Below are 27668 nucleotides of genomic sequence, written 5' to 3' on the forward strand. Positions count from 1 at the left end.
GGGCAGTGCCAACTTTCCTTTCCCCCGGAGTGATATCGTGGACGGCCCCGGCTCAGGTGACGTCCATCAGGGCCGAGCCAGCCCTCGGGGGCCCTCGGTGCCAGTTGAGGGACTGGGCACTACGTCCTGCTGGGCTAGCGCTCTGGGGGCGGAGTTCTGTTGCACCCGTCCCCGGCACGGACTGTGCCCCCGGGGGACACGAGGACCGGCAGGGTAGGGCTAGGCCCCGGCTTCTCTGGGGCAAAGATCAAGGTCTCGGCCTGGGTTAAGTCTCCAAGCATTCCAGGCTTCAGGGCCCGGACTCTGGAGAGGGCGCAGCGGAGCGCCAGCCGAGCGCGATAACCCGAGCCACCTCCGCTAGAGGTGGTGCCTGGGGCGTTCCCGCCCAGGGCGGAGTCACCTGGCTCGGAGACACGCCCTCAACGCGTGTTCCCTCGCCCCAATCTATCGGGGCGGAAGTTGAGACGCCCCGAGGTGGAGGCGGCGGAAGTGGCTGCCGTACTGCAAGCTGGTGCGCATGCGCTTTCCTGCTGCTCTGCCGCCAGCGCTCAGGCGCTTTTTGCTCTAGTGTCTTCTTTTTCCACGCAAGAGTGGGCTAACTCGTAGTTGTGGTCTCGCTCCTCGCGTTTCCGCTGCTCTCGTGGTCCCCTCACGATGGCGGGCATCCTGTTTGAGGACATTTTCGATGTGAAAGACATTGACCCGGAAGGCAAGAAGTTTGACCGAGGTAGGTAAGGTGTGTGGGGTTTGGCCCAAGAAACTAACTTCCTCGGGACACACCCCTGGGCTCCCGCTCACATGGCCTGCAGGCCCTTACGGCAGGTCCTGATGTGGGGGCCTCTCCCAGGAAACCTTTTATGGATGAGAAAGCCGAGACGCCGAGCTCTCCGTGGCTGCGCACACGCGGTGCCCAGTGCCATGGTGGTGGCAGGCTCCTCGACGTCCCTGCCATCGCCTCTCACACACATTTTGCCTTATTTAGTGTTCTTGAGAGTTCCCAGGAGGTAGGTGGTCCTTCCTCTCGCTGCTCCTGGAGGGTAAGTTTGCCACCCAAGGCTGCACCGTGGGCAGTCTGACTTCTGAGCCTGAATTCTTGTGTGGACTCGAGTCTCCAGCTGATGTCAGACCCTCTGAGTAGAGTTAACTGCGCGGTGCAGGCCTGGCTCCCGAGGTGTTTTTTAGGACAGTCGAGTTATTCAGTGAGATAATCCCCTTAGCATGGGAGAGGGCACCTTTGGTTGAAGAAGTCACTTGCCCAGACCCAGGTTCTAAATCACCCAGGTAGTGCCTAGAACTCTGTCTTTTGCTGCTAGAGGATTTTGATTTTGGGGGAGGATTCCATTCATTTGCCATCGTTTTAAAAAAAAATATTATTATAATTTAAAGATGTATTTTATTTATTTGAAAGAGTTACAGAGAGAGGTAGAGACAGAGAGAGAGAGGTCTTCCATCCACTGATTCACTCCCCAGATGGCCACAACTGCCGGAGCTGCTCTGATCAGAAGGCAGGAGCCAGGAGTCTCCCAGATGGTCTCCCACATGGGTGCAGGGGCCCAAGGACTTCGCCGTCCTCTACTGCTTTTCCAGGCCATAGCAGACAGCTGGATCGGAAGAAGAGCAGCCGGGACTAGAACCGGCGCCCATATGGGATATGCTGGTGCTTCAGGCCAGGGCGTTAACCCACTGCGCTACAGCGCCAGCCCCAATTATTAATTTTTAAAGATTTATTTATTTATATGAAAGGCAGAGAGAGAGAGAGAGAGAGAGAGGTCTTTCATCCGTTGGTTCACTCCCCAGATGGCCACAGTGGCCAGAGCTGCGCTGATCTGAAACCAGGCTCCTGGAGCTTCTTTCAGATCTCCCCCGTGGGTGCAGGGGCCCAAGGACCTGAGCCATCCTCTCTGCTTTCCCAGGCACATTAGCAGAGAGCTGGATAGAAAGTGAAACAGCCGGGACTCGAACCGGTGCCCATGTGGGATGCTGGCACTGCAGGTGACAGCTTTGCCCACTAAGCCACAGCGCTGGCCCATGCCATGGTTTTTGTCCTCCATGCATATCTGGTTCTGAGTGAGCCTGCATCTATCTATCTACCTACCTACTTTCCTTCCTTCCTTCCTCTCTCTCTATTTCTCTCTCTCTTTCTCTCTCCTTTTTTTTTAAAGATTATTTTATTTATTTGAAAGGCAGAGATAGGGAGAGACAGAGAAAGAGGTCTTCCAGGCCAGCGCTGTGGCTCACTAGGCTAATCCTCCACCTGCAGCACCAGTACTCTGGGTTCTAGTCTCGGTTGAGGCGCCAGTTCTGTCCCGGTTGCTCCTCTTCAGTCCAGCTCTCTGTTGTGGCCCGGGAAGGCAGTGGAGGATGGCCCAAGTGCTCCCTGCACCTGCATGGGAGACCAGGAGGAAGCACCTGGCTCCTGGTTTCAGATCAGCGCAGCATGCTGGCCGTAGCGGCCACTTGGGGGTTGAACCAACGGAAGGAAGGCCTTTCTCTCTGTTTTTCTCTGTCTCACTATCTAACTCTGCCTGTTAAAAAAAAAGAAAGAGGTCTTCCATATACTGCTTCACTCCCCAGATGGCCTCAGTGCCTGGGGCTGGGTGAAGCCAAGTGGAGCTGGATCAGAAGCAAAGCAGCCTCCTCCAACTGGTGCTCAAATACAGGATGCCCACATTGCAAACAGCAGCTCTGCCCACTGCACTGCAGTGCTCGTGGTGCCTGCATTTTTTTTTTTTTTTTTTTTAAGATTTACTTTATTATTTGAAAGGCAGAGTTACAGAGAGGCAGAGGCAGAGAGAGAGAGGTCTTCCGTCTGCTGATACACTACCCAAATGGCTGCAATGGCAGGGGCTGGGCTAATCTGAAACCAGGAGCTTCTTGCAGGTCTCCCACATGGGTGCAGGGACCCGAGGACTTGGGCCATCTTCTGCTTTCCCAGGCCATAGCAGCGAGCAGGATCAGAAGTAGAGCAGCTGGGACTCGAACCAGCACCCATGTGGGATGCCAGTGCTGCAGGTGGCGGCTTTACCCAATATGCCCCATGCCTGCACTTCTGTGAGCACAGAAGAGGCCAGTGGATGTAGATCAGGTTAAATTAAATATTCTATTGCATGTAATTCTCAAACTGGGATCTGTCAGATCTGCCTTTGTCCTGGTAGTTACATCGTCCGTCTCTCTGCTTCTCCCCAGTGTCTCGACTGCATTGTGAGAGCGAATCTTTCAAGATGGACCTCATCTTAGATGTAAACATTCAGATTTACCCTGTGGACCTGGGTAAGTATTGAACCTAGAGAATCAGCAAAGGCTTCTTGCCGATTCAGCTATTCTTGACGCCCAGATATTGCTGTTGTTTTCAGGTGACAAGTTCCGGTTGGTCATAGCTAGTACCTTGTATGAAGACGGGACCCTGGATGATGGGGAATACAACCCTACAGATGACAGGCCTTCCCGGTAAGGAGTGGGGATGGGAGTGCCCGGAATACACGCTGAGAACTAAGATCAGTGGTAGAGAAAGACTGTTTAATTCTTGGAATAAGTGATTATCAGCAGAATTGGAGTAATCTTAAATAAATTACTGCACTTTAGAATTCGAACAACTGATGGAGCTGGCATTGTGGTGTAGCAGGTTAAGCTGGCCATATCAGAGTGTTCAGCCCTGATTGCTCTGTTTTTGATCCAGCTTCCTGCTAATGTACCTGGGAAGGCAGCAGGAGGATGACCCAAGTACTTGGGCCCCTGCCACTGGTATAGGAGACTTGGATGGAGTTCCAGGTTCCTAGTTTGGCCTGGCACAGACTTGGCTGTTACGGCCATTTGAGGAGAGACCGGTGGATAAATGATCTCTGTCTCTGTTGCTCTGCCTTTCATATAAATAGATAAATTAAAATGAAAAAACAAGCATTCAAACAAGTGAATATTTGTCAAGAATGTGACGATTAAGGCCTGTGAGTAACAGCTTTTCGTAGGCTGAGGAAGTGACTCCTGAGTCTGTGGCCCCTGTGACTTGGGAGGAAGGTTGCTGTGATGGAAGGCTTGAGAGCCGCACTGAGTTCACATTTCAGCCCCACCGATTGTTTGTGGAATAGCTCTAACCTGTTTCAGCGTCTGTGTCCTCAGTGACAAAATGAAGCTGGTCATGCGTCCCTCACAGGTTGCTGTGAAGACTGAGCAACTTGTCTGTAAGGTGCTTGTTACTGCAGTGCTGGCGTTCGCTTTCCTGTTACCAGCCTTTTTTTTTTTTTTTTTTTTTTTTAGAGATTTATTTATTTATTTGAAAGCACAGTTACAGAGAGGCAGAGAGAGAGAGAGAGAGAGAGAGAGAGAGAGAGAGGTCTTCCATCTGCTGGTTCACTCCCCAGATGGCTGTAATGGCCGGAGCTGGGCTGATCTGAAGCCAGGAGCCAGGAAATTCCTCTGGGTCTCCCTTGCAGATGCAGGGGCCAAGGACTTGGGCCACCTTCTACTGCTTTCCCAGGCCACAACAGAGAGCTGGATCGGAAGTGGAGCAGCCAGGACTCGAACTGGTACCCATATGGGTTGCTGGCACTGCAGGTGGAGGCTTTACTCACTATGCCATAGCACTGGGACCCCTTGTTACCATTCTTAAGGGGTCTGTTATAATGTTTGTTTTTAAAAAAATATTTATTTACTTATTTGAAAGGCAAAGTTAGAGAGAGAGGGGAGAGAGACAGAGAAAGAGCTATCTTCCATCCACTGATTCACTCCCCAAATGACTAAAATGGCCAGGCTGGGCTAGGCTGAAGCCAGGAGCCTAGAACTCCATCTGGGATTCCCACATTGGTGGCAGGGGCCCAGCCATTTGAGTCGTCGTCCACTGCTTTCTTGGGTGCATTAATAGGAAGCTGGATTGGAAGTAAAGCAGCTGGGACTCAAACTGTGAGGTTGGCTTAATCTGCTGCTTAACCACAATGCTGGCCCCAAGATTTTATTATCATTATTAACATATTTATTTAAAAGGCGGAGTTACAGAGAGAGAGGGAGAGAAAGGGTTCTTCCATCTGCTGGTTTACTTTCCCCTTGGCAACAGCCAAGGCTGAGTCAGGCTGAAGCCAAAAGCCTGGAACTCCATTCAGGTCTTCTGTGTGGGTGGATGGGGGCCCAAGTTCCCAGGTGCATTAGCAGAGAGCTGGATTGGAAGTGGAGCAGCCAGGACTAGAACCAGCACTCATATGGGATGCCAGCATTGCCGGCAGCAGTTTAACCTGCTGTGCCACAATGCTGGCCTCTTTTGTTACTAATAAGAATAGCTTTGTATATTATTCTTACAGACAGTAAGTTACTCTTAATAATTTGGCCACTCTCATTCCACAGGGCTGACCAGTTTGAGTATGTAATGTATGGGAAGGTATACAGGATCGAGGGAGACGAAACATCTACAGAAGCAGCCACACGCCTGTAAGTTGATGGTCATGTGAGAGTCCTTTCCCCCCTCACTGATCTGAGAATTTGGGCCACACTCTGCAAGCACTTCAGACCTAAGTGGGACCTGGTCTGCAACAGGGCTGCTCTCCTTGTCCTCTCTTGGGACCTCAAGGCCCAGGGGGCCACAGGAGAAATTGGCTGTGTGAAGAGGTGTAAAGGAGAGTTGCTTCTCCCCGAACCCAGCACAGCATTAAGTGATTAAACAGGCAGCCTTTCTTGTTTTTGTTTATTTGTGTGTGCATGTGTGTTTTGCTGCTCTGTAACCCAATCCCTGGTTCTTGGGTTTCCCTGCCCAAGTATTTTCTCTTTTCTTTAAAATCTTATTAAAACAATATGTGCTCTTTGTAAGAAATTTGAAAAGCAGAGATGTAATATGAAGAAGGAGAAAAAGTCACCTATAATTCTCTACCCAGAGAGAATCTTTCATGTAAACATTTTTGGGTATTCTAGTTTAAAAAAAAAGTCTACTTTTTTTTCCTTTAAGATCATTTTGTATATTTCAGTGTTCTGTTTTTTTTTTTTTTTTTTTGCTTAATGTTTTATAAGAGTTGTTTCCCCCATGTCCGTTTAAAGCTTTTCCTAAACATTTTAATAACCACATAACGTTCCAGTAAACGGTCTGTCTTAATTCATTTTACCATTCCCCTAGTCTGGGGCTTGTAGGTGTTTTCCTCCTTCACTAATACAGAGAAGGTGGCCTTGCACACATGTGGACATCCAGCCGTGTCTGAACTTTGGCTCCTAATGACAAAACAGAAGAGGCTGCCTCTTCTCTTTCCTAGGCTGGGCTGGAGAGCTGCTGAGTGCTGGCTGCTCCAGACCTCAGCCTCACGGGCCTGGGACCTTCTGTTTCAGCTCTGCCTATGTGTCCTATGGGGGCCTTCTCATGAGGCTGCAGGGGGATGCCAACAACCTGCATGGATTCGAAGTGGATTCCAGAGTGTATCTGCTGATGAAGAAGCTGGCCTTCTGAACCTCGTGGGAAGCCAGGCTTGCTGCTCACTCCTGAGGTCGTGGACGGTGTGGACGGTGTGCAAGCCTGCGCAGCCGTGGCTGCTGTCCGCCCGTTCGGGAAGGGCTGGCCCTGTCTACTCTGGGTGCATCTTTAGCTGCTCTGGACTCACTGAGAAACAGCCTTGCCTGTGAAGGACCCGGGGGACAGTGTAACATGAATCAGAAGTTGCTTTGTGTATATTTTTTAATTAAACTACTTTTTCAGAATCTCCCCTCCCCTTTGTTTAAAACAAAATTTCCACTGACTTTAAAATCATTCTTTCAAGTATGTCAGTGTGTATTGTTTCTGCCTCACATCCAGGTGAGCGAGCATTGTCAATATGGGATCCCAGAAGTTGTGACATTTTCACCAGCTAGCTTTTGGCGTCTGGGTTCAGGGTTTTCCCAGTCTTCGGGCTGACTGGTTCCAACAACTGTCTTCCGGTGTGGTTTTCTCTCTTGGGGGGAGGCTGTTGTGCTTTGGCTCCTGAGAGGAGTACCCCAGGCCCAGACGATACCATCTGCTTGGCATAGAAGTTTCAGTTGGCAAGATGGCCTGCTCATTTCCTTCCATCACTGCTAGTCTCTTGGGAAGTCAGCTCACCTTGATGTGGCTGAGTCACTGCGTAGCCTGGAAGTGTTGGTCATTTTTATGGAAGCTTTGGGTTGAGGCTTTTAGACACAGGCACGGGCACAGCTACTGTGATGAGAGTATGAAGAGAGGACTTGGTTATGGCAGCAGGTGGAGGAGCTGGCTCCCTGCTCTCCGGTCTAACGGTGAGCTGGGAGGAGGGTAAGTGCTAGTGATTCTCAGCAGTGATGCCAAGCAGGGATGGCTCACGGGCCAGCGGGTGGATAGAGCAGCAGTACCAATGACGTTGGCTGTCCTGTGCTGCTGCCCAGGACAGTGTGGTAGCTGGACCTCAGTCACTAACTTACAAGTGGGAGGAGAAAGAGTTAAGGAAATAGTGATGACTACAAGGACTCCAGCACCTGAGCTGGCTCTTCACTTTGTCATTAGAGGCCCCCTAGAAAGGACATGGGATTTGGTTTTTGCCCTGGAAATTCAGGGTAACAATCCAGAAAGATCGTCTGTGTATGCAGCAGAGGTCTCTTGATCTGGTTTTGCCACCTGGGTTTGTCCCCTGCTGGGACGCCTGGGACAGTTCCTTCCCCATCATTTTCAGGTCTTTACATGAGGTGTTAGCAATAGTATTTAGGGAAATGGGTTGAAAATGGATGGCCTCAGCAGGGAGGCGGACAAGGGGTGCTGCTTTTACCTTGAGGTGGGTGAGGGTAGGGGTGGGGAATAGGAGATGTATTGGGGGTCAGAATGTGTCTCCATGGAATTCTAGAGCCTTTCCATGAAGTCAGGTTTTTGTTGGGGGATTGGAGAAGGATGGCTTTAGGTTAGAGTGGGAAAACTGAATTGCCAGTAGTGGTTTGGAGGCTATCATATAGAGTGTCCTGGCTGCCCTAGGGGGAAGAGAGAACTTGTGTCAAGTTGAAGAAGGACAGGTGTTCTTTTGTGGTTTTTTTGTGTGTGTGTCACAGGGAAAGGGGATGGAATCAGTCAAACAGTGATTTGGGGATGGGTGAGTCTGAGTAGAGGCAGATTAGATTAGTTTGCGCTGGCAAATCTGGCGTTCGCCTTCTGACATTCCTTCAGTCAGATGCCAGTATCACATCAGATACCCGGAACTCGCTGCACTTGCTTCTTCCCCAGCCTTATCTCATTTGTGCCGAAAACAGAATTCTTTGGTCCCTTTGGCATGTCTTGTCCTGGCTGCTGGCTTTGTCATGTGCCACATGTAGCCTACTTCAGTGTCTCAGTAAATTTCAGTTTTCACTTACCATTCCCTTGACTGCATCCTGGAATTTGTGGCACGGATGAACTAATTCTCTCCCCTGCAGAAACCGACACCGTCTGAGATTTGGACAACATTTTTGAACTTTGTGCATTTGTTGATTCCTTCTCCATGGTAACCGTTCTGTCCCTGAGGGGTGAGGGGGACACCTGGAGATGTCTAAAGTGGTCACCCCCTCCAAGAGCTTCGGCTTTGTACTCAGAAGCTCTCCACTGTTGATGTATTTACTCCCTAAGGACTGGGAAGTCCTCCGCAGTACATGGAAGTACTGAGTGATGCCTTGGACAGCACCGCTCTGGGGAGAGTGGAGTGCAGAGTGAGTCAGATCGGGCTGATTCTTCTTTTCCTGCTCACAGGCTGTGGGACCACTGGGGGTTCACCTAGCTGCTCTGAGCCTCAGTTTTCTCATCTGCAGAACAGAGGTGATAATACCCACCGTAGAGTTGTGGGAGTGTAAAAGAGGTGATGGACTCAAGGTTCCTGGCACATTGGCTCTCCATCCAGTTTTATTACCTGTGGTGACGCTGGGGTTATTTGAAGCAGGGTTTGGAACTCTGGCTCCCTGCCTTCTCTCTCTACAGAGGAGCCTCTCCTCCTTTCCTTTGGTGGGGGAGGGAAAGAGGCGCCACCAGTTTTCATGGCCTGTGCAGGTAGCAGGTTGACCTTTGCAGTGGAGTCTTTGTGCAACGTAAGCCTCGTCCTGCTGAGCACCACGGCAGCACTCACTCACACAGCCCCAGAAGCCTTTGTAGCCTCCCTTTCAGAGTTTACGGTGGTCACACAGGGCTGCCTCCTAGAAGTACTGGCGGGAATTGGGAAATGAGCTTGTACTTGCACTTGTCCCTCCTGCTGTGTGAGCGGCTAGGAGCCTGACTCCTGCCACTTCCTGCATTTCCCCCTGACCTCCACAGGAGGGAGGCAGGAGCCCAGGCCTGGCGAAGCCTCCCGCTGGGTTGCTGAAGCTGTAGCTGTTTGCTCAGCTGTCACATCCAAGGCTCCTCTTTAAGGAACTGTCTGCTCTGCCTACCTGGGGTGTGAGGCTCCCCGGGCTTCCTGCGAGTGTGTGTATGAGAGCAGCCTCTCTCCTTGCCTTTTAGTTAGCTTTTGGGTGCTCTACACGCTCGGTTTTGTCTGCTGCATAGGGACGGCCTTTTGGTCCCTGAAGAGTAAGGATCTCCAGAACAGAGGCTTAAACAATCTCCTGAGGATGCTAATGAAGGAGATGGGGCACCAGAGGGCCTTCATCTTGAAGCCAAGGAAATACCTTTCTCTTTCTTCTGACATAGCATCAGTCTGTACCTCTGTCCAAAGGCCAGAGCCAGTTCAGGCCTTTCCAGAACTGCCGTATGGAAAAGCACATAGAGCGTTGGTGAGGCGCAAATGTGTGCAGAAAACAGACCAAAGATAACTGGCTGCTCTGATGAATATTGTTGATAGCTTAAAAAAATAGAAGCTTCTGAAGTTTTATAACATACAGTGAAAAATGGTTTGCGCCGTGTCCCTCGTTACCAGGGCTTTGGGTTTCAGGTGAAGGCAGGGCACGCGGCCCGGCCTCTCCTGGGGAGGGAATGGGCTGTGTCACCAGTTGAGCACCTCACCCTCCCGGCGACAGATTCTGAGGGTGGGTTGCAACCGGCACAGGACTACCAGGGTTGGCTGTGGTAGCTGGACGGTCAGGACGCAGGGGCTGGAGCTGGACCATGTGGCTGGGCGGGGCTGGGGCAGGAGAGAAGAGTGTGTACCATGGAGGAGGAGGATGGGTTGGGGAAGGAGAGAATCCCGGCTGGAAGCTGGGTGGCAGGGAACCTGCGTCCGAAGTCTCTGGGGGAATGACCGAGGCTCCCAGGGTGCTGGCTGAGGGCCCAGGAGAGAGTCCGTGAGTTCCACCCAGGGGTCCGTGTGTCCTGTTCGGATGTCCAGGGACTCGGTCCAGGGTTTGGTTTAGCAGACCAGGAATCTTGGCCCTGAGTCCCCGCAGCCTGTTCAGAAGTCCAGCGCCAGTAGTTCTGGCTGTGACCCTGGAGCTGGTCTCCAGCGATCCAGAAGTCCTGTTTGGGAGCTTGTTTGGTGTGAGGAATAGAGGGGTGCTGCCTGGGACAGCGGCAGTGGGTGGGGCCCGCCTGACACACAGCGTGGGCCCTGCTACGAGCAGCAGGAAACGCACCTTTCCTCGGAGCAGTTGCTGGAAGCTCACGAAGATGGCATTGGGATCCTTGTGAGCTGTGGTCCTGCTCTGTGGAGGAAGCTGGGCAGAAGATGGGCCTGAGGCCAGAGGCCAGGGCCAGCCCTCAGGTCTCCCTCGTCTACACGGGAAGGAGGGTAGCAGCACCCCGGTGTCCTGTCTGGGAGGGAACGTTCCTTGGTGGATCAACTCTTCTACCCTCAAGGTCTCTGGAGTGCCCTGCTTTCCCTCAGGTCCTCTACGTGAACCGAGTCAAAGGACAGTGTCTATGGGTTCTTCGACTGTGGACTTACCTGGGTTCCAAGTAGGCCCTGCAGGGCCCCAAGGAGGAGGCGGACCTGTCCCGAAAGCTGTCCCAGCAGGGAGGAGAGGCAGGTGGGTTCCAGCTGTCGCCGTGCTGCCATCACTGCCTCCAGCAGAAGGGTCACTGCTCCCAGAATGTCCTGGGCCTTGGTCTGCTCCTGGGAAAGCGACAGATAGAGAAACGTGGACTGCTTCAAAGGGCATTCTAACAGCGGGCGGGGAGCCTGTAGGAGTAGCCAGCAGGATGAGTCATAGGAGCTGAGAACCGGACAGGACCAAGGTCCCACCCAGCGCAGGAATTCCTCAGTCTCCCGACAATTGGCCATCAGCCTTTGCCTCAGTAACTCCAGTGTCCGCTAACCCGGTCTTGTCTTACACTTCCAGTGTACTGAAAAAAGTTCTCTCTTACTTAGCTGAAATCTGCCCCATGACAGCTTTTACCTCTTGGTTCTGGTGCTGCAAATCTACCTGCTATAAAATCGTAGGATCATGGGGTTTGTCACGTAAAGGTGGAGATGAGACTCTATGGCAATGATCCTCAGAACAAAGGGAAGGGGCTTACTAACGAATGGCAGAGCTGGAACCCAAGGGATGCATAGGCACTGCCTTCTTCTCTGGCCCAGCTGCCCAGGAAGAGCTGAGGCAAGGACGGATTCTAGGTACCTTGAGGGTGGAAGAGCTGACTTACCCACAAGGGCTCCGCCTCAGAGGTGTCCTAGTCCCAGGCCGAAGCACTTCCTGCTGGCCCATGAGACTACCACTTTTCTCCAAGCTAATCAGACAGATTTTTGATTTTTTTTTAAAACCACTCCTCCTAACATTTCTCCAACCTCTATCTAACTTGTTCCCTTCTGTACACACATTAGTTTAATGTGGCTCTTCTTTTTTTTCCCCCCAAAGAAATTGTCTATTTAATGAGTACAAATTTCATAAGTACAATGAGAACAAATTTCATAAGTATATAGTGATTCTTGCCATCATACCTGCTCTTCCACACCCACTCCCACCTCACCTCCTCCCCCCTCTCCCATTCCCAGTCCCATTCTCCATTAAGAAAAAACAAACTGTTCCTTGACAGTCAAGACAAGGGCTGTTCAAGTCATTACTTCTCAAAGTGTCAATTTCTATGGTATTTGTCCCTTTGGGACTGGCTAATTTCACTAAGTATGATGTTTTCCAGATTCAATAATTTTGTTGAAAATGGTCAGATTTCATTTTTTTTTAAACTGCTATGTAGTATTCCATAGAGTACATATCCCATAATTTCTTTATCCAGTCTTCAGTTGATGGGCATTTAGGTTGATTCAATGTGGCTCCTCTTAATAAATTAGCATGTGTCTTGAGGGGGACATCTAGTACTTTGGCCAGTACTTATAAGTGCAATCACTTAGGACAGGGCTCTCTAGGAATATGTCCACCATATGGATATTAACAAAATCTACAGCAGGGGCTGGTGTTAAGCTGCTGCCTGTTACATTGGCATCAATGTGTCCCAGATGCTCCCCTTCCAATCCAATTCCCTGCTAGTGCCCCTGGGAAAACAGCAGAGAATGGCTTAGGCTCCTGGCACCCACATAGGAGACCTGGATGAAACTGCTAGCTTGTGACTTGGACCTGGCCCAGCCCTGGCAATTACAGCCTTTTTGGGGAGTAAACCAGCAGATGGAAGATCTATGTCTCTCTCTTTCTGTGTAACTCTGCCTTTCAAATAAATTAATTCTTTAAGAATAAAAATCTACAGCAATCTAGAATTGCTAGCTTCTATTTTTTAAAACCATATTTTAAAATTTTACTTGTTTATTTGGAAGGCAGAGACAGAGACAGACAGAGAGCCTACATCCACTGGATTACTCCCCAGCAGGTCATAACAGCCAGGGTTGGGCCAGGCTGAATGGAGGAGTCAGGAATTCGACCTGGGTTTCCCATGTGGGTGGCAGGGACCCAAGTACTTGAGCCATCACCTGCTGCCTCCTAAGGTGTGCATAAGCAGGAAGGTGGAATTGCAAGAGGAGGTGGGACCTGAACACAGACATCTGATATGGGATGCAGTGCCTCAGAGGCAGCTTAAACACTGTATCAAGTGCTGGCTTCTAGCACTGCTAGCTTTTAAAACAGCTGCGTTATTACTGTGACATGCTGGGCCAGCATTGTGGCATAGCAGGTTAAGCCTCTGCCTGTGACACTGGCATCCCATATGGGCACCGATTTGAGTCCTGACTACTCCACTTCCCATCCAGCTCCCTGATAATGCACCTGGGAAAACAGCAGCAGATGGTCCAGGTCCTTGGGCCCCTGTACCCACATGGGAGACTTGGAAGAAGCTCCTTGCTCCTGGCTTCAGCCTGGCCCAACCCTGGATGTTAACCAGCAGATGGAAGATTCTCTCTCTCTCTCTCTCCTCTCTAATTCTGCCTTTCAAAAAATAATTTTTTTAAAAAAGGTAATTTTTAATTTTTTAAGGAATTATTTTATTTATTTTAAAGACAGAGTTACAGAGAGAAGTAGAGCTAGAGAGAGAGGTCTTCCATTATGCTGGTTCACTCCCCAAATGACCTCAACGGCCAGAGCTGAGCTGCTCCAAAGCCAGGAGCCAGGAGCTTCTTTTGGGTCTCCCATGCGGGTGCAGGGGCCCAAGAACTTGGCCATCTTCTGCTTTCCCAGGCCATAGCAGAGAGCTGGATCGGAAGTCGAGCAGCTGGGACTCGAACTGGTGCCCATATGGGATGCTGGCGTTGCAGGCTGGGGCTTTAACCTGCTGCACCACAGCACTGGCCCCAATTTTTATTTTTAAAGAAACTTATTTGAGAAGCAGAGCCAAATACTTGGAGACAGCTCCCATCACCTGGTTTGCTCCTTAAATGCCAAATGTCGTCAATGGCTGGAGGTAGGCTGGGGCAGAAGCTGGGAGCTGGGAACTCAACCCAGGTCTCCCTAGCCATCTGAACATCACTGCTGCCTCCCAGGGTCTGCACTGGTGGGAAGCTGAGTCAGGAGGCAGAGGAAGGCATTGAAGCCAGGCATTCCAGTGGGGAACATGGACATCTTATGTTAGGCAAAATGCCAGTCCATTTAGCTTGTTTCTCCTTTCAGCCATTCAAATTTTGATTCCTTTTTTGTTGTTGTTGTTATTTTAGTGGTATTTTTCAGCCTTGTATCAATTGTGAAATGACAGATCACTCTTATTTCTTGATGGCAACCTAAGAAGACTGATTGGGAATGGATCAAAAGCCATGAGAGACTTCTGTTGGCTTTTCATGGTGTTCAGCTTTGAATCTATTTAACACTGGGCTCGTAAGCCATCATCTTGTCCATGGACTGTCATCATAGCTGAATGAATGTAGATGGGATTAGGGTGGCCAAGCTGAAGATAAGATATTTTTAGGGAGCTCAAGAATTTTGAAGACTCTAGGAAGGAGCAGGGATGGATAGGACTTAAGGAAGCCAAAGTGAGGGATGCCTTAATTCTTACCGTCTGGGTCTTCCATTCTCCCAAGCTAAAGTCTACAGCAGGCAGCAGGACAGGTGTGGACAAAGGGTTAACGTCTGGGCACTGGCTCTGTTGAGAAAGATTGGTGGGGGGAGAGGGGAGCTGAGATGGGGGGTACGGTGACCCAATGACCAGATGATCACGATAGTCTTCCATGAATCATAAGTCCAGACTAGAATTTTTACAAGAGGGCTCTATGGCAAATCAGGATCCTCAGCAGGGAGCGATGATCTTACCAAAGACAGTACTGGAAGTGGAGCCAGGTAAGGGAGTGAGAGGGAGCCACGGGAGGGAGCAATCTTACCGGTGAAGTAGATAGAGGGGCTAGTGCTTGGGAGTTCTCACCAGTCTGCCGTGGAGGACATGGGCGTCACGAAGCAGTTTATTTAGGAGTCGGGGGTCACAGGCAGGAGGAGCTGGGCTGGACAGAGTGAGTCTTGCAGTTAGCAGAAGCATGACCACGAGGAGCAACTCTTAGATGAGGAGAGGTGAGATTGAAAGGGGTGGATAAGGAAGAAATCATTGTCGGGTGGTGGCTCAGGAATTCCCAGTTAGGACCCAGACCTCTCAGCCCCTCATCCCACTCCCTCTGCAATATGTCTGCTCTCTGTCCACCCGCCCCCCCCCCCCGACCATGCTCTGACCCGACCCCAGCCCCCGACGTGGGCTCTTACCAGTCACCACCATTCTGGCCAGCGGGTCTGGCTGGAGTGGCTCCCTGAGTGGGGCCTCTCCGCTGAGTCCTTCCTGGGGCCATGGAGCCGGCTGGAGCTCTTGCACTTGGGGGCTGAGTGGGGCGGGGCACAGGTAGGCCAGCGGAGAGGATCTGGAATCTATGCTGAAAGTGGCAGGAACCATGATAATTCAATCAAGTTTCCAGGGGAAGTCTGCCAGGCAGGGGCGGGGGAACAGGTGCTGGGCAGGTAGCACTGAACTGTCCAGAACTGGAGCCTAGATTGCTAACACTCTGACGGTTCCCACGTTTGCTGTGGCCTCCTCTTTGTCAGCTCCTCAGTGAGTTTGCCTCTCCCCTAGCTGAGAACAGCAGGACAGGATGTACACACACACACACATCTCTTCATCAACCTCAAGTTCTGAGCAACCTGGGTTGTTAGGTGGGAGAAAATGTGGGGCAGGGAGAGAGCCTGGAAGTCCTGTGGCGCCAGCCTGGAGAAGAGAGTGGCCAGCAGGCTGAAGGGCCAGGAAGGGGACTCAAAAACATGGACAGACGTGACAGAAGCTTCAGCTTTGCGCAGTGGAGTTGAGGAGGGGAACTGGGTGAAAATGTAACTGGGACTGCTAGAGGTCAGGAATTAGGAGGTAGTGTGGGAGAAATTCACCTCTCATTCTTTCCCCTAGTGATCCCCACACGTAGGGCTCCTGGAGTGTCTCTTTGCACACCAGATTCTGAAATACCCCGTTATCTGTGGCCCAGAGATGGGCTAACAGTCCTGGGACTTCCTTCTCGAGGCAAGCAGCCCAGGGACAGGCACCCGCTGAGCAAGGCTATGCCCACCTTCCATGGTCACCTTACACACCTGCCAACATATCTGTCCCATAGCCTGCACCTGCCTCCCCGCCCCCTCTGCAGACCCTTTCTGGTTTCTCTATAGGACCCCCCACAAGGCTTCCTCCTCCTTTCACAAGTTGTGCAAAGAGGCCAGCACCTGATTCAATATTGGGATTTCCTGTAGGTCTGTCAACATGCACCAGCCCTCCTCCCATTCCTCTCTTCTTGTGCCCTGGCTGGCCCGACTCAGCTTCCCTGGCTCCAGGATTCAAAACCTTAAGCCAGTAAGGAATGCCGGGAAGGAAGGGAGACTGGGGCTGTGTCCATCTTGGTACCATGCTCCCCAAGCCCTAAATGCACTTCCTGTCTTACATTCTCCCCAGGCCCAGGTCCCTGTTCTCTAGGGTCAGCCAGGACTGTGTTGTGTTCTACTATGTCTGTGACTAGTCCCTCGGAACCCAGCACCCCACCCCCTACCCCTGCTCTGTCCTGCTCCTCCCATTCTGGGAAGGCTCCACTCTTCTCGACAAAGGTCAGTGCCTGTAGGTTCCAGTTTGCCTGCCCCTCCCCCAGTTGCAAGCCCAGTTCCTCTTTCCTGTCCTTCCTACGCTCACCTAACCCCAAACCCTGCTTGTCACTCACCAGGTGGAGAAGGGCTCAAGGACCCAGGTGCACAGCAGGCAGCGCTCTGGGGAGCCGATGGGTAGGAAGACTTGTGGCACTGGGGCACAGCCTCTCCACGGCAGTGGGGTCACACGCCTGCCCTGGCCACTTCTGCCCAATCAGAGAGCAGGGAGCCACTGGACACTGGCAAAGGCCCCCGGAAGTGACGCCTTCTCCTCCCACCCGCGCTGGACCCGGAGCCCCTGCCTGGCTCATGGTCCACTAGTGGAGCCCAGCTCCTCCACCCACACACACCACGGGAGGATTTGGATAGGGGATTCTGTCTTCTGCTAGCAGATGGGAAGTCTGGGACCTGACAACAGGCAGAGGTGGGAAAGGAGCAGAGGGTTTTTTGTTGTTGTTGGGGGTGGGGGGTGGAGGGAGGAGGATCTGGCAGGACACCTGTGTCCTGGAGGAAGCAGCACAGAGGTCTTGCTTCAGACTGGTGGGTTTTCAGCTCCTGGCTATCTACATTTCTTTTCCCTGGACACCATACCTGCTGCTGAAATCCAATCGGCTCTTGCCTTCTCACTTTCCTATAACCCCCTAGGGAGTCCCGTCTTGTCACTCTCCCTTTCCAGGTGGGGATCTGGGTACGGCCTGTGCTACAGGGGTCCTCTTAGGGGTCATTTGCTGGCAGAGGGCTTTGGCCAGCTGAGGGGATGGGAACGTGAGGAGTGAGTGCTGGGTTGAGCCCAGCCCAGGTCCACTTATCTCGGTGCCCGTGCCCTGCCTTTCTCCCTCTTCCATCTCCTGTCATTCCACATGTGACAAGAGGAATAACCAGGCCCATGTGTCCCTGTCTTAGAAAGACAGCTGCTGGGCCTCCCCCGCAAATACCTCCCTGCTGGCCCCTCTGCCTTTGGCCCTGGCTCTGTTCCTTTGCTTTCCCCTCAGCCCTGGTCTCCCCACAGCCCCTGTCCTCAGGGGCCTCCTGGCCTGACCTTGTTCCCGGCACACCCCCTGCCCGCACCGGTTCCTCCTCAGGCTTTCTCCTGTCTTCCTCCCCAGGATGGGGCTGCCTGCGAGGGAGCATGGCCTAGATCCCGGAATTCTCCAGTTCAGCCAGGAGAGATGCCTCCTGAGATTAGGAAGGAGGGTGCTGGGATGGCTGGGGGGATGGTGGGTGTGTGGGGGTGGGAGGGCATGGGGGGGCAGCCACTACCAGGAAAGGGCGTTTGGGGAGTAGGCTGGAGAGGCAGAGGGGCCCGCGGGAGAGGGCAAGAGATGATGGCTGGGTCCGCCTGGGAGACTGGACAGAAGGAGCACCCTGCCTGTCCTGGGAGCACTGCAATGAGGAGACACCTGGGGGCAGTGAGAGAGAGGGTGGTGCTGTGGGCCTGGGCTCCAGGGGACATCCGCGGATGGACCTCTTCCGCTCCTTGTCATCCTGAAAGGAAAGTCTTCATCCTTAGGGTAGGAGCACGGTCCTCACCCTGGGAACCCCTGAGCCTCAGGCCCAGCGCCCGCCCCTCCCTAGCCGGAGACTCCCGACCTGGGCCTGACACTGACACCTCGGGGGTCCGGCCATCCTGTGGCCGCCAGCAGCGGGGGGCTGCAGGCCCGCCTCTCCTCCCCCTCTACGCGCCCCCTGGTCCTTCCCCTCCCCCTCCCCCCTCCGCTCCCCCTTCCCCTCCAGCCCCTCCCTCCTCCCCTGCCCGGTCCCAGCCCCTCCCTCCCCTCCCCCACTCGCGATCCGGGCCGCTGCCGCTGGGCCGGACCCCCCGGGCTCAGCCCGGCCCCTCGCCGAGCCGCCGCCGCCGCCCCGTTTGCTGAGGAGGAGGCCCCCGGCCGGGGCGTCGGGCGCGGGGCATAAAACGGGCCGGAGCCGGCGCCCGGGGCACTCGAAGCCACATACGGCCCGGGTCAGCGCCCGCCCGGCCGCGCTCTTCCCGGCCGCTCCGCCCGCCCCTCCCGGCCCGGCGCCGACTCCGCGGCCGCCCGACGAGCCCCTCGCCGCACTGCCCCGGCCCTGGCCCCGGCCCCCTCCCGCCGCACCGCCCCCGGCCCGGCCCTCCTCCCTCCTCCCGCGCCCGCGCCCTCCTCCCTCCCGCCTCCCCAGCTGTCCCGTTCGCGTCATGCCGAGCCTCCCGGCCCCGCCGGCCCCGCTGCTGCTCCTCGGGCTGCTGCTGCTCGGCCCCCAGCCGGCCCGCGGCGCCGGCCCCGAGCCCCCCGCGCTGCCCATCCGTCCCGAGAAGGAGCCGCTGCCCGTTCGGGGAGCGGCAGGTAGGTGGGCGCCAGGAGGTGGGGGGGGGGGGGTAGGCGCGGGCGGGGAGTCGGCTCCGGGCAAGTCCGCGCCCGCCCGGAGGGGCCGGCGGGGCGCAGGTGGCTCGCGCGGCGGGCGGCCCGGAGGGGCGGGCGGGGGCTGCAGGGCGCGCGGTGCCAGGGGCCCCCCGGGGCCCGGCGGGCAGCGCCCGGGGCGGGCACCCGGCACGAGCTGGGCAGCGGCCGCCAGCCAAGCCCGTCCCTGCAGGCTGCTCGTTCGGCGGGAAGGTCTATGCCTTGGACGAGACGTGGCACCCGGACCTGGGGGAGCCCTTCGGGGTGATGCGCTGCGTGCTGTGCGCCTGCGAGGCGGTGAGTGGACGCGGCGGCCGCGGCCCGGGCCCTCACGGGTTGGGAAGCGCTGGGCTCCCGAGCCGGCGGCGTGGATTCGGAGCTGGTCCGCACACCCGAGCGTTTGGGGGTGTTGTCCTGGCTGCCCGCCCTGCGGGTCTCAGGTGTTGACTCATTGATCACCCGCCATGCGCGCGGCTCTGCGCCGGCCGCGTCTCCCCTGTCACTCACTTAACTTACAACTCTGCTAGAGGGATCCAGTTCTTTTCCCAGATGGGGAAGGCAAGGCCCAGAGAGGTTAGGTAACTTCGGCAGGGCCACGCAGCCTGGAAGTGCGCGCCGTCCTTGCCGCGCTGCGCCGGCTCGCTCCCCTTGGTCATCAAGAACTGACTTGCTTGTCCCGTTTTCTCGCCGAGCAGCCCCAGTGGGCTCGCCGTGCCAGGGGCCCTGGCAGAGTCAGCTGCAAGAACATCAAGCCCGAGTGCCCAGCCCTGGCCTGCGGGCAGCCGAGGCAGCTGCCGGGACACTGCTGCCAGACCTGCCCCCAGGGTAAGGCCTGCTCCGCAGGGGGCAGCGATCCCAGGTCCTGGGCCACTTGTTTCGGGGCAGCTCGCCCAGCGTCGCGCTGAAGGCGGTGTCCCTTACCCCGGCACAGAACGCAGCGGTCCTGAGCGGCAGCCGCCGGGCCTGTCCTTTGAGTATCCGCGGGACCCCGAACACCGCAGTTACAGCGACCGCGGGGAACCGGGCGCGGAGGATCGGGCGCGCGGTGAAGGCCACACTGGTAGGCGGGGCCCGGGGTGGGGTCGTGAGGAGGCCGTATCGCCAGCGGCAGCTGACAGTGCTCAGGCCATCTTTCCTCCCGGTGCAGACTTTGTGGCGCTGCTGACAGGGACGAGGTCGCAGGCGGTGGCACGTGCCCGGGTCTCACTGCTGCGCTCCAGCCTGCGTTTCTCCATCTCCTACCGGCGGTGAGGGGAGAGGGTGGGGAGGAGGAGGAAGGAGAACCGGAGGGAGGGGGGCTGGGCGACCGGGCTCACCTGCCCTCTCCTCTCCAGACTGGACCGGCCCACCAGGGTGCGCTTCTCGGACCCCACTGGCAGCGTCCTGTTTGAACACCCTGCAGCCCCCACTCAGGACGGCCTGGTGAGATGATGCCACTCATGAGTGCTTGCCTGGTCTGGGTGCTGTGCTGAGAGCAGTGCCCTGCTGCCTCCTCTGGTCCCCACGAGAGCCCAGAGCGGGGAAGATGCCCATTTTATAGACAAGGGATTTGTTCAAGGTCACGCAGTTAGGGAGTGGTAGAGCCAGGACCTGAACCCCAGCGTCGGGTTCCTGGGCCCCTTCCTAAGCTTCTTAGGGGGGCTCTGGGGGCTCCTCTCCACAGACCTTCCTCTCCAGGCTGGGGCCTTGGGGCTGGCCTGCCTGCGTCCTGAGAGTAGGGCCTCTTGTCTCGCTGCTCCAGGTCTGTGGGGTGTGGCGGGCAGTGCCTCGGTTGTCTCTGCGGCTCCTCAGGGCAGAACAGTTGCATGTGGCGCTCGTGACACCCACTCACCCTTCAGGGGAGGTCTGGGGGCCTCTGATCCGGCACCGGGCCCTGGCTGCAGGTAAGGGGAGCCAATGGCCCCTGGGTGTGCAAGTCTGAGTCCCAAGGGGGGGTTGGCCGAGGGGAGGATTTTCTGGTGGCCTCTCATGGCCCTCGCTCCCGCAGAGACCTTCAGCGCCATCCTGACTTTGGAGGGCCTCCAGCAGCCAGGTGTAGGGGGAGTCACTCTGCTCACGCTCAGCGACACAGAAGACTCCTTGCATTTTTTGCTGCTCTTCAGGGGGCTGCTGGACCCCAGGAATGGGGGTAAGCGGGCTGGGGAGGGGAGGGGGAGCAGAGGAGGGGAGCACCTTTCCCAGAGGAAGGGCCACACGTGCGGCTGTTGCAGGGCTGTCCCAGGTTCCCTTGAGGCTCCAGATTCTACACCAGGGGCAGCTGCTGCGAGAGCTCCAGGCCAATGGCTCAGCCCAGGTATGAGAGGTTGTGCCTCGGCTGCCACCAGCTCTGGCTTCTTGCTGGTGCCCACCGTGCCCTGCTCTGTCCCCAGGAGCCGGGCTTCGCCGAGGTGCTGCCCGACCTGACAGCTCAGGAGATGGACTGGCTAGTGCAGGGAGAGCTGCAGATGGCTCTGGCGAGGACAGCTGGGCCGGAGCTGCGCATCAGTGGGCACATTGCTGCCAGGCAGAGCTGCGATGGTGAGGCAGGGTGGGGCTAGCACCCGCAGACATGCCAGGGAAGGGGCCGGGATGGATGTGGGAAAGATCCTGGGGGCCAGGGCTATGAGTGATGGTGCAGCAGCCCTGCCACAACCTGTCTTGCAGTCCTGCAAAGTGTCCTTTGTGGAGCTGATGCCCTGACTCCGGTCCAGACCGGGGCTGCTGGCTCAGCCAGCCTCACACTGCTAGGAAATGGCTCTCTGATCTATCAGGTAACAGTCAGGGGCTGTAGGGGGAGAGGAGGGCAGCAGGGCAGGGCCTGGACCCGCGATGGTTCAGGCCCCAGGCTTTCAGTGCCACTCTACTTAATTTGCCCTCCTCCAACCCTGCCCATCAGGTGCAGGTTGTAGGTACAAGCAGTGAGGTGATGGCCATGACACTGGAGACCAAGCCTCAGCGGAGGAACCAGCGCACTGTGCTGTGCCACATGGCTGTGCTCCGCACGGGGGGACATACGGTGAGGGCCCCAGGGCCCATGTGCAGGGATGCCAGTGTGGGCTGGGGGTGGCAAGGTTGCATGAGCAGGGATGTTCAGTCTCCTTCACTCGCTCAGGGCTTCTCTCCCTGATTCATTTATCCATCTGACACATTTTTGGTGAGCTCTAGACTAGGGGCTGGAGTGCATGGAAAATCAGATGTGGCCCTGTCCTCAGTGAGCTCACCCTCGAGTGGGAGAAAGTAGACAGGAGAGTAGTGCCGTCGCCCAGGTCATGCTAAGTGTGAGGGCACTGGCTGCTTCCGCCTGGGCCTTTCCACATGCCAGCTGCTGTCCTGGTGGCCTGTCCTATGTTTCTGGCCTTCACAGCACCCGTTTAATAGCTGAGGGAGGAAAGGCTCAGAGAGCTGAAACTCTTCAAGGCTGTTACATAGCTAGCAGGTGGCAGAGGAGGCGCTGGAAGGCGGGCCTTGCGAGGTTCTGGTCCCGCGTTCCTGGGGTGTGAAAGCGTGCATGGGTGTAGCGAAGGCTGCAGAACCTTGGGCTGATGGAAAAGCTGAGCGGCCTCATCCTTCCCCATCCCCCAACCTCCCAGACTGCAGGTGTCTGCCCTGGGCTGGGTGCCCGAGGGGCGCACATGCTGCTGCAGAACGAGCTGTTCCTGAACGTGGGCACCAAGGACTTCCCGGACGGCGAGCTGCGGGGGCACGTGGCTACCTTGCCCTACAGTGGGCACAGCGCCCGCCATGAGAGTGAGTGCCCTGGGAGGTCTGCCTGCTCTTTGATGTCCTCTGACCTGTGACTCAAGCATGTGAGAGATGGTGGCAGAGGTCAGACCTGGTGCGTGTTTCTTTGTGCCTGAGCTATCTGGCTTGGCATCTGGAGAAGGTGGGGACTCCGGAAGACTGCCTGTTGCCTGGTGCAGGGTCTAAGGCTTGCTGCTTCCCAGGCCCTGGGCCTGTGGATGGCACCTTCCATCTCATGGAGTCTGTGTTGGGGAAGATGGGGTGTGCTGGGACCAAGGGGCTTCTCTGGGCCGCCTTCTCATCTGTCACTTCTCTGTCTGGACCCAGCACTGCCTGTGCCCCTGGCAGGAGCCCTGGTGTTGCCCCCTGTGCAGAGCCAGGCAGCTGGGCATGCCTGGCTCTCCCTGGATGCTCACTGTCACCTGCACTATGAAGTGCTGCTGGCTGGGCTTGGTGGCTCAGAGCAGGGCACCGTCACTGCCCACCTCCTCGGGCCTCCTGGGATGCCAGGACCCCGGCGGCTGCTGAAGGGATTCTACGGCCCAGAGGTGAGGACGTGATGGTAGCATGAGGCTTGGAAAATTTCTGATTTTGAGCTTGAAGGGCCTGTGGTGGGGGAAGCAGAGAGCGGGGCAGCCTGGGATTGCGGAGCTGGCATGGGCTCAGCACTCAGACAGACCTGGGTATGGACCTGCCTCTGCCTCTGCTTATCCACTCTCCTTTCTATGCCCTCCTCCTGGGGCTCCCTTGGGTACTACGTGCTATTCTGTGGGAGGCTTGCTCTGGACTTGGACCTCAGAGCCCCACACAGTGTGGAGGGGCTGGGCCACCCTAGGGAGAGCTCATTTAATCTCCCTGGGCTGTTTCTTCACTTGCTAATGGTGGTGGTAGGGAGGGAACAGGAGGCGGGCCCTGCCGTATCTTGTTCCATCCCTCCCTCTGCAGGCCCAGGGCGTGGTAAAGGACCTGGAGCCTGAGCTGCTGCGCCACCTGGCTCAGGGCACTGCCTCCCTGCTGATCTCCACCAAGGGGAGTCCCAGAGGGGAGCTTCGGGGGCAGGTAGGTGGGCCGCGTGGGCTGTGGGGATGGCATGTGCCTGGGTCCTGGCAGTGGTGGCTTGCTGCCTCTGAACCCTGGGGGTGGGGGTACCAGCCTCCCTGGCTGCGGGAAGGAACATGCCAGAGAAGGTCCACGGGCGGGCTGCAGCCCACAGCCCTGTCCCTGGTGGCTGGATAGATCTCTGTGGCTAAATACACCCTCCCGGGGCACCATGGGGTTTGGGGGCGGAGCTATGGCCTGGGGGCTGTCTGGCCGCCACTGGTGGAGACTCAAGGGGCGGGGGCCCTGCGCTGCCTCAGTAGACCTCTCCTCCCAGGTGCACATCGCCAATCACTGCGAGGTGGGCGGCCTGCGTCTGGCTGCGGCCGGGGCCGAGGGTGCGCAGACACCTGGGGCTCTGGATGCAGCGGCAGTGGCAGCTGCGTTGCCAGCACCGCCCCCTGTGCCTGGTCCTGAGGTCCCAGCACCCGCCAAACCCGGTGGTCCCGTGCGGCCCCGAGACCCCAACATGTGCTTCTTTGAGGGGCAGCAGCGTCCTCATGGGGCGCGCTGGGCGCCCAACTATGACCCGCTCTGCTCCCTCTGCACCTGCCAGGTAGGAGGCCCTACAAGGTAAACTGGGTCCCAGTGTCTAGGGCAGGGGACCCCCTCAAGCCCCTGCCTCTCTGTGCAGAGACGGACAGTGATCTGTGACCCTGTAGTGTGCCCACCACCCAGCTGCCCCCAGCCGGTACAAGTGCTGGACCAGTGCTGCCCCGTGTGCCCGGGTGAGTTTCCTGCAGGAAAGAAGAGGGTAGTGGAGGGACCAGCCTGGTGGGGGATGGGCCTTCAAGGGAGGACTGGACCGGTGGGGTCACTCTCTGCCTTCACCATTTCTGTGGCTCCACAGAGAAACAAGATGTCAGAGAGCTGCCAGGGCTGCCTAGGAGCCGGGACCCAGGAGAGGGTGAGCTGGAAGGGTGCGTGCAGGAGCGGGAGGAGCCAGAGGAGCCATTAGATTGGAGCAGGAGGGGGACAGTAAGGGGTGGGGCTGACACCTGCAAGCCTCATCAGTGTTACTGATCCATGGGTAGGGTAGGCCCTGGGGTTAGGCTGGCGTGGGTGCCTGAGACTCAAGTCTTGCTTGTGGGCCCAGCTGATGAGCTCAGGACTAATGGCATCTGGGCACTGTCCCCCTCCCAACCTTCCAGGCTGCTATTTTGATGGTGACCGGAGCTGGCGGGCAGCGGGTACCCGGTGGCACCCTGTCGTGCCCCCCTTTGGCTTAATTAAGTGTGCTGTCTGCACCTGCAAGGTATGGCTGCCCAAGCTTTTCTGGTGCCGTAACCCAGCCGGCTCGGCAGAGATGGGGAGGGGGCTGACAGGAGAGGAGAGCCCATGCTTGGCCTGGAAAAAATATGGGCAAAGTCCCCTAGGCTCTGAGAATTGGCTTCCTGTTGGGACAGGGAAACGTTGGCGCTGGGTGTGAGTCCTGCTCTGCCAGCGGAGCAGCCCCATGTGACCCCAGGCATCTTCCGTTCCTCCCCAGAGCAGGCGTGGTGGCACCTGCCAGGCAGGGTTACAGTGGGGACTAAGCTGAGATGGGCAAGGCCGGGCCAGGCCTCTGGGGCGCCTGAGGTGGGGAAAGGAGAGGAGAGAAGCAGGAGGCTCTGAGCTGTCCTCCCTCCTGACACCCCTCACTCCACGGATCCCTACAGGGGGGCACCGGAGAGGTGCACTGTGAGAAGGTGCAGTGTCCCCGGCTGGCCTGTGCCCAGCCTGTTCGCGCCAACCCCACAGACTGCTGTAAACAGTGTCCAGGTGAGAGGGGAGCAAGGAGGCCCGACCTTTGGAGTTGGGGCAGGCCTTGTCCTGTCTGAGGGTGGAGGGAGGGGGCTTCCCAGCCAGTTCAGCCTGTGTTGAGTGCTGCTTTGTGCCTAGCCTGGAGCCAGGGCTCTCCATGCTGCGGAAAGAATGTGGGGTTCTAGTGCCTGCCATATCCATCTCTCTGTCCATCCATCCATCCATCCATCCATCCACCCATCCACCTGTCTTCCCTCCATCCACATGTATCTCCTGCTCAGTGCCAGACACTGCTAGGTGCTGGGGACTCAGAGAAAGAAAACCTGGTTGGTCTCTCGGGCTGACCCCTTCCTGTTTCCTTCTCAACAGTGGGATCAGGGGCCCGCACCCAGTTGGGGGACCCCATGCAGGCCGATGGGCCCCGGGGCTGCCGTTTTGCAGGGCAATGGTTCCCAGAGAGCCAAAGCTGGCACCCATCGGTGCCCCCCTTTGGAGAGATGAGCTGTATCACCTGCAGATGTGGGGTGAGTGGGGAGAGGGTCTGTGTGACACGGGCCCTGGGGCCTGGCCTGGAGTCGGGAGACCTTTCCAGGCAAGCTTCCCTGCAGAGGCCAAAGGCCACCCTCAGTGTCTGCTCTGTCCCACCCCAGGCAGGGGTGCCCCACTGCGAGCGGGATGACTGTTCACTGCCGCTGGCCTGTGGCTCCGGGAAGGAGAGTCGGTGCTGCTCCCACTGCACACCCCGGGGGTGTAAGTGAGGGATTTGGGGGGTGGGGTGAGGGAGCCCCAGGAGCAGTGCAATCTGCTTCCCAAATGCCTCTCCAGCCCACTCTGTCAGCACCTTGTGGAGTTGATATTTAGTTCTTTTTCTTTTCTTTTCTTTTAATGTTTATTTATTTATTTGAAAGGCAATGTTAAAGAGAAGGCGAGACAGAGAGGTTTTCCATCTGCTGGTGCACTCCCCAAATGGCTTCAATGGCCGGAGCTGGGCCAGGCTGAAGCCAGGAGCCAAGAGCTTCATCCGGGTCTCCCATGGGTGCAGGGGCCCCAGTGCTGGGGTCTTCTCCTGCTGCATTCCCAGGCACGTTAGCCAGGAGCTGGATTGGAACCGGCATGCCCATATGGGATGCTGGCACCACAGATGGCAGCAGACTAACCTGCCACGCCACAGTGCCGGCCACAGTGCTGGGCCCAGTTCCTTTTCTTTAAAATGAGATTTCTGAAGCTCAGAAGAATTAGGCAAGACTGAGGTCACACAGCTTAGAAAATTGTGACCTGTCTCGGCCTCGGAGCAGAGGTGCCCTGCTCTGCCCTGCATGTCCGCCTGTTCCCTCTCTCTTCCTCCCACATCCGTTCCCTTCTGTCTCCAGCAGCCCCAGAGACCAGGACTGTTCCAGAACTTGAGAAAGCAGCCGAAGGCTCCTAGGGAATGGCCGGAAGCTGCATGACCAAGAGGACTGGGCCTGAGCTGGGGGAAGGGGCGGCGCCGTGGACCCCGCGTTCTCCTTTGCGGAAACCCAGTGCCTTTGGCTCCTCCGACCTGCCTCTTCTGCCCACCCCACTACCTCTGGGCACCACCTCCACGGGGGGCAAGCAGCCAGGCCAGGCCCAGGCCATCTCCACCCCGACTGCTGGCCTGCCCACCCTGGCCTGTGCCCTGAAGCCCAACCCCTTTCCTTTTGTACATAATGTCACTGGCTTATCGGGAGTTTAATTTATCCTCACTCAGCACCAAGGGTCACCCCCTTCCCCCCCACTCCACTCCTGCTGCCCCTGAGCTGAGCAGAGTCATTGCTAGAGAGTCGTGTATTTATTAAAACATTCTGTTTTTCAGTCTTTGCGCCTGAGGTCGGCTCTGTGTGGCCAGGGTCTGGTGGGAGGGGCGGGCAGCTCTGGCTCCAGGGGCTTCCCCCAGCCCTAGGGGGGTGGAGGAGACCGGATGGGGCACAGTTGGCCCGCTTGCCTGTGTTCTGCACGGGGCTTGGGACTGTGCTGGAGACAGGCTGGGGCCTCGGGCCTCAGGCCACCTGCGGCAGGGTGCAGACTCCAGCGTCATGACCCGCATGGCTGGCATTCTTGCTGACTCCATGTTTGAAGTCGCTCCAGAGAGAGAGAAACAGAAGTGGTGCCAGCCTCTCCGTCTTTGTCCAAACACTTTCCTTTTATTCTTCTTTCCTGGAAACGAGTCGTGTTCTGGACCCGTTCTGGGTCCAGAGAGGCCTGGAGTGAGCTCCTGTGTAGCCCTTGGCTGAGCCTGCCTGGATTTGAAGCAAGCCCTCCTCCCTGTCCCCGCTTCTCCGCCCCTCCCATTCCTGCGGGCTCCATGGGCTCCAGGGGAGTGAGAGAACACAAGGGCAGCTCATGTACCTGCAGACCTGTCGC

The 27668-nt window shown here is 56.6% G+C and overlaps 3 protein-coding genes across 9 annotated transcripts; 2 read left to right on the forward strand and 1 right to left on the reverse strand.

Moving 5' to 3' along the window:
• The first annotated feature begins 497 nt into the window (after positions 1 to 497).
• On the forward strand, positions 498 to 6721 carry POLR2H (RNA polymerase II, I and III subunit H). 2 transcript variants are annotated; one of them, XM_062210767.1, is made up of 5 exons: positions 498 to 727; positions 3187 to 3270; positions 3354 to 3447; positions 5329 to 5412; positions 6222 to 6721. In XM_062210767.1, the coding sequence occupies exons 1-5, from the start codon at positions 655 to 657 to the stop codon at positions 6583 to 6585; spliced, it is 699 nt and encodes a 232-aa protein (XP_062066751.1). In that variant the 5' UTR covers positions 498 to 654; the 3' UTR covers positions 6586 to 6721. The 2 variants fall into 2 exon arrangements, with proteins under 2 accessions (XP_062066751.1, XP_062066747.1); XM_062210763.1 differs by having other exon boundaries at positions 504 to 727; positions 6295 to 6721.
• A 2856-nt stretch (positions 6722 to 9577) lies between these two features.
• On the reverse strand, positions 9578 to 17478 carry THPO (thrombopoietin). 4 transcript variants are annotated; one of them, XM_062210779.1, is made up of 7 exons: positions 16425 to 17478; positions 14947 to 15110; positions 14618 to 14693; positions 14255 to 14341; positions 10776 to 10943; positions 10465 to 10545; positions 9578 to 10348 (listed from the first exon to the last, which is right to left on the reverse strand). In XM_062210779.1, the coding sequence occupies exons 2-7, from the start codon at positions 15027 to 15029 to the stop codon at positions 9974 to 9976; spliced, it is 870 nt and encodes a 289-aa protein (XP_062066763.1). In that variant the 5' UTR covers positions 15030 to 15110; positions 16425 to 17478; the 3' UTR covers positions 9578 to 9973. The 4 variants fall into 4 exon arrangements, with proteins under 4 accessions (XP_062066763.1, XP_062066768.1, XP_062066757.1 ...); XM_062210784.1 differs by having other exon boundaries at positions 14618 to 14745; XM_062210773.1 differs by having other exon boundaries at positions 9578 to 10545.
• Positions 17479 to 18442: 964 nt separating this feature from the next.
• On the forward strand, positions 18443 to 27124 carry CHRD (chordin). Of its 3 annotated transcripts, none has more exons than XM_062210790.1 (23): positions 18443 to 18671; positions 18919 to 19022; positions 19421 to 19550; positions 19657 to 19785; positions 19873 to 19972; positions 20060 to 20147; positions 20467 to 20608; positions 20713 to 20853; positions 20936 to 21018; positions 21095 to 21242; positions 21369 to 21475; positions 21601 to 21720; positions 22295 to 22451; positions 22773 to 22993; positions 23391 to 23504; positions 23821 to 24099; positions 24178 to 24271; positions 24394 to 24450; positions 24695 to 24798; positions 25202 to 25304; positions 25656 to 25810; positions 25937 to 26036; positions 26657 to 27124. In XM_062210790.1, exons 1-23 carry the CDS (start codon positions 18524 to 18526, stop codon positions 26710 to 26712), a joined length of 2880 nt encoding a protein of 959 aa, XP_062066774.1. In that variant the 5' UTR covers positions 18443 to 18523; the 3' UTR covers positions 26713 to 27124. The 3 variants fall into 3 exon arrangements, with proteins under 3 accessions (XP_062066774.1, XP_062066780.1, XP_062066784.1); XM_062210796.1 differs by having other exon boundaries at positions 26660 to 27124; XM_062210800.1 differs by lacking the exons at positions 25202 to 25304; positions 25656 to 25810; positions 25937 to 26036; positions 26657 to 27124 and having other exon boundaries at positions 24394 to 24463; positions 24695 to 24791.
• Positions 27125 to 27668: the final 544 nt, after the last annotated feature.

This window comes from Lepus europaeus, chromosome 2 (genome assembly GCF_033115175.1).
Source record: "Lepus europaeus isolate LE1 chromosome 2, mLepTim1.pri, whole genome shotgun sequence".
NCBI lineage: Eukaryota > Metazoa > Chordata > Mammalia > Lagomorpha > Leporidae > Lepus > Lepus europaeus.

Excerpts from the sequence above, each read along its gene's own strand:
- POLR2H (XM_062210767.1), top strand. The coding sequence starts at position 655 with ATGGCGGGCATCCTGTTTGAGGACATTTTCGATGTGAAAGACATTGAC. Across the intron at positions 3,271-3,353 it reads GATTTACCCTGTGGACCTGG|GTGACAAGTTCCGGTTGGTC; the intron begins GTAAGTATTGAA and ends TGTTGTTTTCAG. Across the intron at positions 5,413-6,221 it reads ACAGAAGCAGCCACACGCCT|GCTGGGCTGGAGAGCTGCTG; the intron begins GTAAGTTGATGG and ends TCTCTTTCCTAG.
- THPO (XM_062210773.1), bottom strand. The coding sequence starts at position 15,029 with ATGGCCCCAGGAAGGACTCAGCGGAGAGGCCCCACTCAGGGAGCCACT. Across the intron at positions 10,944-14,254 it reads GAGAATGGAAGACCCAGACG|GAGCAGACCAAGGCCCAGGA; the intron begins GTAAGAATTAAG and ends TCGCTTTCCCAG. Across the intron at positions 10,546-10,775 it reads AGGGCCTACTTGGAACCCAG|CTTCCTCCACAGAGCAGGAC; the intron begins GTAAGTCCACAG and ends TCTTCTGCCCAG.
- CHRD (XM_062210790.1), top strand. The coding sequence starts at position 18,524 with ATGCCGAGCCTCCCGGCCCCGCCGGCCCCGCTGCTGCTCCTCGGGCTG. Across the intron at positions 18,672-18,918 it reads GCCCGTTCGGGGAGCGGCAG|GCTGCTCGTTCGGCGGGAAG; the intron begins GTAGGTGGGCGC and ends CCGTCCCTGCAG. Across the intron at positions 21,019-21,094 it reads AGGCCAATGGCTCAGCCCAG|GAGCCGGGCTTCGCCGAGGT; the intron begins GTATGAGAGGTT and ends CTCTGTCCCCAG.